Below are 12,631 nucleotides of genomic sequence, written 5' to 3'. Positions count from 1 at the left end.
GCATAAATTAACCCATAAATATATTCTAGCAGCCTAATTGATGACTTTTAACTTTCATGGGACCTTGACTAAAATAAGAAACAAGCGATGTGGGAATGGAGGGAGGCAGGAAACACAGACAAACTGGGAAAGTAAAAAATAACAGATACTTAGAAAATAATGACTACATAAATAATCATATAATAATAATGCTTCATCTTCTAGTTCTACAATTTATCCTGTTTTTCTTCTTCTCCTCCTCTTTCTTCCAAATATTATTTGAAAAGTTATTTTTTCAGCACAATAGAAATAAGAATAATTGGTTGAAAAAAAACTATTAAAATATGATTGGTTTTACTTGGAATTCTTTCAGTTACCACTACTACAGCTCAGCTATGTCCTATGAGGTCCTGAAACTAATCACACTTGGAAAGATTAGCTAGGGAAATGATATTTCTACTAGAATGAAGTTTGATGTGTTGGAATTATTTTGACTATACCATGAGTGTGGATTTAAACACTGTATAATAATACATGTGTTCTTTTAACATTTTGGTGCTTCCCATGAATGGCCATCCAGACAGGTACCAATGAAAGAAGGAATCAGGCAACTTCACCCCCACAGGGTGGGTCCTTGAGCGGTCCATTGTTTACCAGTCAGTTACAAAAGGGAACAAATGTTCTCTAAGCTACTTTGCTTACAATGGTTAGGTTTTCATATCATTCTCAAAAGTCTAGTTGACCATAATATATTCTGAAGTTCATTCTATTGGGTCTTATTTTAAATACAACAAATCATCATTATATAGACATTTTCATAAGAAGTGTGTTTCTATTTTAGAGTAATTGTACCACCAGAAAAAAAAATTTAAATAGTCCTTTTTCATTTAATGAAGAAGATTTTTATCTATATTCACTCATGAGGAAGGCTTTCTCTAAAGCTTCTTATGATAAAATAACATATTTAAAAAATTTACTGCTGAACTATGTGAATTAGGAAATACAAGCAAGTGACCACATAGCAATAGTAAATATAATTTACCATCCATCCGTTCTGTTTTTATCATTCATAATTCATAACCAATAATCTTCAGTGTTGACAGAGTTAAGGGAATGGGGTTTAAGATATGATAAATTGATCTAAAATTAACTTTATGATGTTAATTCTCTATTAATTTCTGCTTTCTTATGCAGTTTGGTGTTTGTTACTCTTTTAGAGATTAATTATCTTTGTTTAATTTTTTTTGCTTAGTTCCCATAATAAGCATTGAAAGAATCATGAAAATGGCAAGGATAGGCAGAGAAAATATAAATCACAAATTTACTGATTGTTACATATTCTTTAAAGACTGGAGAATACCTGTATGTATTTGAAATATTCTGCCAATGTATGAATGTATCCTGTAAACTGTGTGTGCTTGTCATGCAGTCAATCTTTAAAAGTGGAAAAAGTAGATGCATCTTTCAAAATTGCTAGCAGATTATTTAATAAAAATAAACAAAAATATATAAAAGCCAAAATCGCAAACTGTTTGTCATGTGAACTCACTATTTCTCACCAGCAAAATCAGCTGACAGTGAAAAATTTGAATCATCTCACCTCTGACATGACTGTACTGTGTCCTTTTTGTTCTCTGTGTGTGGGAGTGATGAACGTCTGAGTGATATGCCACCGTATATGTGTGTCAGGAGCAACCTGCCAGTTTGGCTTAAAGGGACATGCCAGCCATGGGATGACAGCTGAGTAACGTAGTGTGACAGCTGATGCCTGTCACTGAATCAACTGCCTGTTAATCTAGTTTGGCTTTCTCCCTGTAGTGAATATATTGACTATTTCCTAAAGCTCATATTTCCTATTTTAACCTTTACTTCTAGCACACTAAAAGCCTTTTTAGAGGATGACTTATTAATAAACTAGTCTGCCAGAGTAGATTTGTTTAAAATATAAATTAACTTTCATCTTTAAGATGGTCTAACGATGTCTTTTCTGTCTTGGAATGTTTTGAAATGTCCAGATTCATTAATGCCAAGCATATCTGCAAAGTTAATGAAAAAAAATTAACTACAGTAGTTATACTGAGTGATTTTTTTTAAAGCAATTATATACAAATCTTGGAAACTTGTTTAGCCTCTGTCCGTACACCATGGTTAATATAATGAAGGATTTGACCACTACGTAAATGCTGTTTCTTGCCTTCATTAAAGCTACTAGTGATTTTAAATTCATTTCTAAAAATTCACAATCACTGTGTAGATTAATTGGGAAAAGATCTGTTGACTGTTTTTTTCCCTACTCAAAAGTTTTACTCCAGTATAGAAGTGAAAGAATATTGTAAGTTGTTATCCTAGCACAAGTATTCTCAGAAACTCATTCCATGGTACAAGGCTCCTAGCTAAACAAGAAAAGGGTAAAACTAAGACACCTTAAATTTCTATTTTTTTTTCATGTTGATCACAGGGGGAGTTGTGACTTAGTTTACCCTTGGCCATTGCTCGCCTCAATAAGTGATTGTCCTTTAAGAGCATTTTTTTTTTTAAAGCTACTTACTAAACTATGGGGTTTATTTCCTTGCTCCTTGCTAGACAAAGATGAATGTTCTAAGGATAATGGTGGGTGTCAGCAGGAATGTGTCAACACGGTGGGAAGCTACATGTGTCAGTGCCGTAACGGATTTGTGCTGCATGAGAATAAACATGACTGCAAGGAAGGTATGGAAAGAAATGTCCTTTTCTTGACAACATCTCAAATTTTATGTGATTTGAAAAACGTTCTGCTTCTAAGGAGAGTTAATCATATCAATGAGTTTAATAATCAGAGGTCAAAAATAAAAATTAAAAAAAATTTGTGAAATGTTTATAGATCCCATATAATATAACTGGAAACCTCATTATATTACCAAAAGATTTTACATGTCATGTGTGGGCACCATTAGAGTAACTTGTATATGAGATACATAAGTTGCTATGAAGCCATCTGGTAGCCAAAAATCAACTTGTTATCCTCAGGCTTTATGGAATAGACCTTACAACACTATCCGTATATAAACTGAACTTCTGAAAAATGTTTTAAATTTGGTGTTATAGCCCTCCCCCAAATTTCTCATACATGAGCTTCATGAGTGATGTGCCTTAAATATCAGACATATCAAGCTCAAATGTCTACCAAGGGAAAGACATTTGAAAATGGTACATGCCATTTAAAGTTTTAAGTCAGGATTTGGCCAGAAAATAAAAAGCAAGCATACTAGTAGCACAATACTAGCCTGCCAGATTTTGTTTCCAAAGTCTTAAAAAATTCCAAGATTTTTAAAAACAATAATTTTATTCCCCTCAGCTACTGTGAGTTATATGGAAACAGGAGATAATTATTCAGGTCTTATTTCTTCCTTTGAGAGTCTATTCTGGAATTTTCTACTTAAATTGGATTTATGCCTATTTCAAAAAAGAGAACTATTAAAGAAGTTTTTTTTTTTTTTTATATCTACTCATCATTCTGTGTATGTACATTGGAAAGACCTGACTAAAATCCCAGTTAGATAATGGACTTCTTGTATATACCTTAGAATTGTAAGTTGGCAAGTTTTCTTTCTTTCTTTTTTTTTTTCTTTTTTGAAGAAAATGGCATTGTACAGGATCATATGCAACCAGGAATTTTTTTTCTCTCTGCTTTCCTGTATGAGCATATTTGTAACTTGGTAGTATATGCTATTAAATCAACAGTCTGGGCAACAGGCCCAGATTTTTTTTTTTCCTTCAGAAATGGAAGGTAATTCAGAGAAAAACATGAAGCAGCTTTTGCAGAATGTGCATGTGACCCATGTCTCAATGATAACAAATATCTTCCTAATATTTTAAGTAGCTAATATTTCCAGAAGTAATTTTATAGAAAACTTCCATTTAGATAGAATGATGTCCAAGTACCCTTTAATAAAATTAGTTTTTATTGCCAGGGAAAAGGTTGAATTTTCTTTTACTGTTGCTGTAGCATATGCACCTTATATAGTTTGGCAGTAAGCCTGTTTACTCTGTTGCAGGCTATTGTAAATCAGGTAGACTCCATATTTCATGTGGCAAGGCAAAAACAGGGATGATGGAATTTAAGAAACCCTTTCCATAATGGGATCCAGAATTTTTCTTTCTTTCTTGTTATTTTTCTTTCCCACCCCCAGGGTTGGGATGGAACCCAGGGCCTGCTTTTGTCTTGCTACATAATCCTCATTTGTTTGCCAGAAGCTGAATGTTACCTGTATCTTCTTGATATTCCTCCACATTGAAAATCCAAATCTTCCTATGGAGAACTATTGTGGTTAAGATGAAGGTGTAGATTAAAGAATGCAATAGTGGCAGCAGTGATAACATCAATTGCATGAATTTGTATTGAGCATGGACCCTTCTTGTGTGGCCCTGCAGTATGCTGGTATATTGTTTATATAGTAAATAATTTCCCCAAATAGATTCCTTACAAAATTTTAGAAAATCATTTATAGTTTACAATGAGATACACAATATAACAAATAATTTCAGCCTAAACCAGGATCTCTAGGGTATAGCTTCACAAATTACATACAGTGAACACAGCCTGATGACATCAAATACTTTGAAACTTGATACTAAGTGTGGAATGGTCTCGTCTGAACTGATAGAAACATAAGAAATTTTATGCTAATGGAATGAGATATTCTTTCTAGTTAGTTTAAAAGCTGTCTCCAAGGCTAAGGAGCTAATTTTTTTTATCCCTACTGCTTCATTTTGCTTTAATGAAATTGAGGTTAATTTATTTTGGCAACTAAAACTGTGACTTAGGTTTTTAAGTCTACACTTCACTAAGGGAGAGAGAAAATATAAATATATAATTTCTAAAATGCTTTAATAATATTAATTAGATGAAAGTGATGTTCTGTTAATGGGGAAATAAAAAAGATTTTAAAGTGGCATAGTTCATTGATTTTTGTTTGTAGCAATGCATTACATATTTGCAAAACCCAATGTTGATATTCTTGATTGTCAATATATGTTGCTCTATTAAAGTCTGAGTTTATGGATCCAGCAGTTTAAAATAGGAGTTCCTTTTATTTTAGGCATTTATCTGATTTGTGGCAAACACTTAATTTCCAGTGAGTCAGACAACAAACATTGCATGATTATGCTCAGCAACTTATTTGCCAAAGCAGATGAATATGATAACAGAGACCAGAGTGATGATTAGCTAGTATTCAGAAAGATCTTTCCACAGAGCAGTGGGCAAATAGGCTGCTTGTTTTCTGGCCCAGTCCTGGGCTAGATTCCACACTGACTGATATTATCGTTATTGGCACAGCTGAGTGTGAACAGAAGATCCACAGCCCAAGTGGCCTCATCACCAGTCCCAACTGGCCAGACAAGTATCCAAGCAGGAAGGAGTGCACATGGGAAATCAGCTCCACCCCCGGCCACCGGATCAAATTGGTAAGTTAGCCTATTTTTTTTCTATTGAGCTGTAGACCCATGTCTTTTGAAGCTAGCACATGGTGGTGGGGGGGGGGGGTTGTTTATTCAATTGAATTGAATCAGTAGATAGCTGGGAAAGATTTTTCTTCTCATGCTTACTTACACTAACCAATTCTTGATTTCCTAGATCAAGGTGACAGCTATGTTGTTCTCCTCTAAGGATTCTTTTACTTTATACTTTAGAGGGCATTATCAAAGTAACTACAAACAACAAACTTTATTACCTAATGTTACTGGTAATGATGTTTCCAAAGGGGAGAATAAATGAAGGAACCAAAAAAAAAAAAAAAACAGAAAGAAAGAAAGAAAAGGAAATTCATTAAAAAAACAGAATAACTGGGTCAAATGGTAGTTCCATTCCCAGCTTTCCGAGAAATCTCCATACTGCTTTCCAAATTGGCTGCACCAATTTGCAGTCCCACCAACAATGAACAAGTGTACCCTTTTCCCCACATCCTCACCAGCATTTGTTGTTGTTGGACTTCCTAATGGCTGCCAATCTTACTGGAGTGAGATGGCATCTTAGGGTGGTTTTGATTTGCATTTCTCTGACTGCTAGCGATGCTGAGCATTTTTTCATGTGCTTGTTAATTGATTGTATGTCCTCCTCTGAGAAGTGTCTGTTCAGGTCCTTGGCCCATTTGTTGATTGGGTTATTTGTTATCTTATTGTCTAATTTTTTGAGTTCTTTGTATACTCTGGATATTAGGGCTCTATCTGAAGTGTGTGGAGTAAAGATTTGTTCCCAGGATGTAGGCTCCCTGTTTATCTCTCTTATTGTTTCTTTTGCTGAGAAAAAACTTTTTAGTTTGAGTAAGTCCCATTTGTTGATTCTAGTTGTTAACTCTTGCGCTATGGGTGTCCTATTGAGGAATTTGGAGCCCGACCCCACAGTATGTAGATCATAGCCAACTTTTTCTTCTATCAGACGCCGTGTCTCTGATTTAATATCGAGCTCCTTAATCCATTTTGAGTTAACTTTTGTGCATGGGAGAGAAAGGGATTCAGTTTCATTTTGATGCAAATGGATTTCCAGTTTTCCCAGCACCATTTGTTGAAGATGCTATCCTTCCTCCATTGCATGCTTTTAGCCCCTAGCTATTCCCCTTCTCGGTCTATTCCCTAAAGACCTAATAAGAGCATGCTACAGGGACACTGCTACATCGATGTTCATAGCAGCACAATTCACGATAGCAAGATTGTGGAACCAACCTAGATGCCCTTCAATAGATGAATGGATAAAAAAAATGTGGCATTTATACACAATGGAGTATTACTCTGCAATAAGAAATGACAAAATCATAGAATTTGGAGGGAAATGGATGGCATTAGAGCAGATTATGCTAAGCGAAGCTAGCCAATCCTTAAAAAACAAATGCCAAATGACTTCTTTGATATAAGGGGAGTAACCAAGGACAGGGTAGGGATGAAGAGCTTGAGAAGAAGATTAACATTAAACAGGGATGATAGGTGGGAGGGAAAGGGAGAGAGAAGGGAAATCGCATGGAATTGGAAGGTGAGCCTCAGGGTCATACACAATTACATATAAGAGGAAAGGAGGGGTAAGAGAAAAATAATACAAGTGAAGAAATGATTTACAGTAGAGGGGGTAGAGAGAGAAAAGTGGAGGGGAGGGGAGGGGAGGGGATGGGGGATAGTAGAGAATAGGATAAACAGCAGAATACATCAGTCACTAGAATGGCAATATGTAAATCAATGGAAGTGTAACCGATGTGATACAGCAATCAGTATATGGGGTAAAAATGGGAGTTCATAACCCACTTGAATCAAATTGTGAAATAGGATATATTAAGAACTTTGTAATGTTTTGAATGACCAACAATAAATTTAAAAAAAAATAAAATAAAAAAAATAAAAAAATTTAAAAAAAACCCAGAATAATCATTTACTTAAACACAAGTTATACAACTTAATATATTCTACTAGTTATGTCAATTCTATATGCTTCCTATACAAAAAATGTATGCTTTCTTACAATAGAATGGATATTATCTTATGGTGTGTAAAGTATCATTTTTGTATAATCTATTGTCCTCTAATAAGATACTGATATTCCTATATTTTTCTCACATGTTATTCTATGTGAGTCTTTTAAATATGAACACAAAATTTGTCTTCCCTTTTACATTTTTTAAATTGGTTGTCTGATAGTAAATATTTCATTATAGATTACAGAATCTATAAATTATGCACTTTAAAGAAATAAAATAATGGAAATATAGAAAATTAAACTATTTCCTACAATATGCTATTTTTGGAAGCCAAGGAAAATGCTAGCTAGCAAGGATTAGGACATACTGTAGGAAGCACTATAGTAATGAACAAAAAATATTTTAGGAAAGAGGCTACCAATCCAAGGTAGTTCCCTGGACCATTTGAGCCATAAGGTTAATTTGTAATTTTCCTGTTTGGATCTTTCCATTCAGTGAATTTATTTCATTTCATGTTATTTTATTAGCCAATAAAAGAGGCTTTATTCAAATATGGTATTATGATAAAAATCAGAGACAACAACAAAACATTCATATCCCTAGTATGGATTTCCATCCATCCATTTGCTGTATTTGTGACTGAAATGAACTAGTGTCTCTGTCTGAAAAATCACTCACAAATATAGCAAATGGAGGGAACTCCATTCCTCTCAGCTAAACGCTGAGATGATAGCCCTGTAGGAACTCCATTGCTTTCTAGTCCTGTCCAAGGTCCTGATTGAGAGGACAATTCGCTGAACCTTATGGGCTGAAATGTGGAGGCTGCATCTATTCAGCAACGCAGCCAGCTAATTCAGTTTGGAAAATAGATTTTCCTGATCGCATGAATTTATGTAGATCATAATTTTGTCAGAGTATTCTGAAGAAGTTCCTCTTATGTTGTATAGAGAATATATACAGTATCACTTTTGGAAGATATTTCATTGAGTGTAGAATTCTAGGATGACTATTTTATTTTTCTTTTTGCACTTCAAACACCTTACTCCAATGGGATTTTCAGGCTTTCAAAGTTTCCAATAATTTGTAAATTTTATCTTTATTCTGTATAAAGAATAATTTTGTCTATGGGTACCTTCAATTTTTTATTTTTATTAGAAGTTTGAATATAATGTGTCTGTTTATGGTGGGTTTGTTTAGATATGTGTCTGTTTAGTAATTTTCTAAAAGTCACCTTCTCAAAGTTCTCTACAATTTCTGCATTCTTGAAATTCAAAAGTTTTACAGCATTCTTCTGCACCACTGTGTCTCTTCTTCCAGATTCAAAGTAAATGTTTGATATCTTCCAACAACACTTGCATGTTGTCTTAATTTTTGTCACTTGTTTTAAGTTTCAGTAATTCCAACTGATGTTTCTTCAAGTTCAGTGACTGTTTCTTCAGCTATCTTGAATCTCTATGAACTTTTTAAAAGCACTCTGTATTTTTTACCTTGTTCTTATTCATCTTTCTAGTATTCCCATTTAATTCACTGTTATAGGTTCCATCCGTGTTGGTCAATTTGGGCTACAGTAGACAGAGTGACAGAAACTTATTTTCTCACAGTTCTGGAGATCAGAAATTGCCTATAGGGTTGGTGTTTAGGGGGCGCTTCTTTTTTCCTGTTCCCCTTTTCTCTTTATGCATGTGTAAGGAAAGGATTTTAGTTTTTCTTACTCTTCTTATGAAGACATCAGTTTTATAGGATTAAAGCTCTACTCCTTTAAATTAATGTAACCTAAATTACCTCCCTACAAGTCTTAGCTCTATGTATGGTCACAAATACAGTCAAGCCAAGAAATGAAATATTTTAGCAAAATGTTCTTTGTATGATTGGTGAACACTGGTTTAATTTCAGAGAAAAGATTATCTGCCACGGAGTTTCCCCCTTGTTTTGATCTATCAGTTTCACAGTTGTAGGACTTACATTTGTCTTTAATTCATTTTTATTTTGAGTTGATTTTAGTATTTGGCATGAGAGAAGGGTCCACTTTCATCCCTCTGCATGTGGATATCTGGTTTCCCCAACAACATTTATTTTTTTTAATTTTTTAAAATTATTTTATTGTTGGTTGTTCAAAACATTACATAGTTCTTAATATACCATATTTCACAGATTGATTCAAGTGGGTTATGAACTCCCATTTTTACCCCGTATACAGATTGATGTGTCACATCAGTTACATTTCCATTGATTTACAAATTGCCTTTCTAGTGACTGATGTATTCTGCTGTCTATCCCATTCTCCACTGTCCCCTCACCCCTCCCCTCCCCTCCCCTCCCCTTCTCTCTCTCCATCCCCTCTACTATAAATCGTTTCTTCCACTTATATAATTTTTCTCCTACTCCTCCTTTCCTCTTATATGTAATTGTGTATAACCCTGAGGCTCACCTTCCAATTCCATGCAATTTCCCTTAACTCTCACTTTCCCTCCCGCCTATCATCCCTGTTTAATGTTATTCTTCTTCTCCAGCTCTTCGTCTCTACCCTGTCCTTGGTTACTCCCCTTATATCAAAGAAGACATTTGACATTTGTTTTTTAAGGATTGGCTAGCTTCACTTAGCATAATCTGCTCTAATGCCATCCATTTCCCTCCAAATTCTATGATTTTGTCATTTCTTATTACAGAGTAATACTCCATTGTGTATAAATGACACATTTTTTAATCCATTCATCTATTGAAGGGCTTCTAGGTTGGTTTCACAATCTTGCTATCGTGAATTGTGCTGCTATGAACATCGATATAGCAGTGTCCCTGTAGCATGCTCTTCCCAACAACATTTATTGACGAGATCATACTTTCCCCATTTTGTGTTTGCAGCACCTGCATCAAAACTCAGTTTGCTGTAAATTAATGGATTTCTTTCTCAGCTCCCAATTCTGTTCCATTGATCCATGTGTCTGTTTTTGTGCCAATACCATGCTATTCTGAATGCTACAGCTTTGGAGTGTGTTGAAGCCAAGTAGTGCAATGTCTCCAACTTTGTTGTTCTTACTCAAATTGCTTTGGGTATTTGGGGTCTCTTCTGATTCCATACAATTTTTAGAATTGTTTTCTCTAATTTGTGTGAAGAATGTTATTGGTATTTGATAGAGAGAACTTTTTGAATTTGTAGATTGCTTTGGCTAACATGGATATTTTAACAATATTAACTTTCATTCCATGAACATGGGATATCTTTTCATTTATTGATATCTTCTTCAATTTCTTTCAGCAGTGCTTTATAATTTTCAGTATAGACATCTTTCACCTTCTTGGTTAAATTTATTCCCAACTGTTGTATTTGTAGCTATTGTAAATAAGATAGTTTCCTGTTAGTATATATAGAAATGCTCTTGATATTTATATATTGATTTTTGTACCCTGAAATTCCAGAGAATTAATTAGCCTAACAGTTTGAGTTTTTAGTTTGTTTATTTTTGTTTTGTTTTACTATAAGACCACATCATCTGCAAACAGGGACAGTTTCACTTCTTTCTTTGTGATATGTATGCCTTTTATTTCTTTCTCATATTTTATCACTCTGGCTAGGACCTCCAGTATTATAGTGAGAAGAGTTGGCAAAAGTGGCATCTGTTTCTTATCTCAGATCTTACAGGAAAAGTTTCTCATTTTTTTCTCCTGAGTATTATGCTGACTATGGGTTTATCATATATGACTTTTATTTGTTGATATAGATTTCTTCTGTAATATTTTGTTGAGAGTTTCATTATGAAAACTTTGAAATTTTGTTAAATGCTTTCTATTTATCTATTGAAATAATCATCTGGGTTTTGTCCTTTATTATGTTAATGTGATGTATGACAACTATTATATGCTTATATTGCAGTATCCCTGCATTATTGGGGGATGAATTCTACTTGATCATGGTCAATGATCTTTTTAATTTGTTGAATTATATTACTAGTATTTTATTGAGAATTTTTAACATCTATGTTTATCAGGATTATTAGCCTTTTGCATAGACTTATGAATATGAAATTCAGTCTTAACAAATGAAAATGTTGCTAATGCTTCCTTTTCAGAAAGATTCTTATTTAGAGGGTCATGTAGAAAAATGTAACAACATTTGTAGACTATACAATCTGTGTTGCAACAACTTAATATTGATGTTTTAGTGTGAAAACAACCACGGAAAATATATAAAGAATGTATTCTCTTGTGTACCAATAAAGATTATCTTAAAACAGACTGTAGGTCAGATTTCTTCCATGGGGCTATAGCTTGTGTTCCCCAGAGTTAAGAATTAAAGAAAGTCAGGAAAAAGAATTTGTAATCAGACTTATAAGTGTTTGTGTTAACTTTCTCTGAAAAAAAATTACATGAACTGGGAGGATAAAAACATCTAGTCTTTATGTTCTGTAGAAGGCAGAATAATGACTCCCCAAAGACGTCCATGTTCTAATTCCCAGAACCTTTCATGGCAAATGGGACTTTGTAGATGTGATGAAGTTAAGGATCTCAAATGGGGAGGTCGTCTGGATACAGGGTCCTTATAAGAAGGAGGTGGAACATCAGAGAATAGAGAAAATGCTACATTACAGATCTTGAAGCTGGAGCAAGGGGTATGAGCTAAGAAAGGCAGACCTTTCTAAAGGCTGAAAAATTGGAGGAAACTAATTGTCACCTAAGATTTCTAGAAAGAAAGGCCTTTCTACCCATTTTAGACTACTGACCTCCAAGATAGTAGGAGACTATATCTGTGCCATTCTAAGTCATTAAATTTGTGGTAATTGACTGCAGCAGTGACAGGAAATAGATACAATAATCCTGAATGTGATGTGTGTGTTTATGTACTTAGTCATAAAATAATAACTACATGATAATTTTTCAGTACGATCAAAAGTACTTAATCAAAAGATGGCTGAAAAAAATTCTTCCTACTATAAAAGAAATAAAGTTCTGAATGAATAAGAACAACGATCTGATCTATATTCCTGGGTTTATCCTATCTTAATTTTAAGAGATTCAAACAATCTTTTAAGTTTTGGGCAACCTTTTTTGTATTTTAAACTAATCTTCATTAAAAATGAAAACAAAAACAAAGTTTTAGGCTAGGATCATCTGGCAATAGACTAATGTGCTAGTGTAGTTTTATGTGATTTATCATATCTTATTAGAGTTTTGCTAAGTAACATACACTTGCAATGTACAGTTTCAAATATGGAATATTT

General features: G+C 34.0%; 1 protein-coding gene across 2 annotated transcripts in view; it reads left to right on the top strand.

The window, feature by feature from the left end:
• TLL1 (tolloid like 1) overlaps positions 1–12,631 on the top strand; it is a 207,118-nt gene that overhangs the window by 176,097 nt on the left and 18,390 nt on the right. For both annotated transcript variants that reach the window (XM_081269024.1, XM_081269025.1), the window contains 2 exons: positions 2,563–2,688; positions 5,297–5,424. In XM_081269024.1, the coding sequence (XP_081125150.1) occupies positions 2,563–2,688; positions 5,297–5,424 (254 nt within the window). The remainder of the gene's footprint in view (positions 1–2,562; positions 2,689–5,296; positions 5,425–12,631) is intronic.

This window comes from Spermophilus citellus (genome assembly GCF_964194105.1).
Source record: "Spermophilus citellus genome assembly, chromosome: 16".
Lineage (NCBI taxonomy): Eukaryota > Metazoa > Chordata > Mammalia > Rodentia > Sciuridae > Spermophilus > Spermophilus citellus.
Note: the sequence above shows the minus strand (reverse complement) of the source record. Positions and strands in the feature narration are given on the sequence as shown.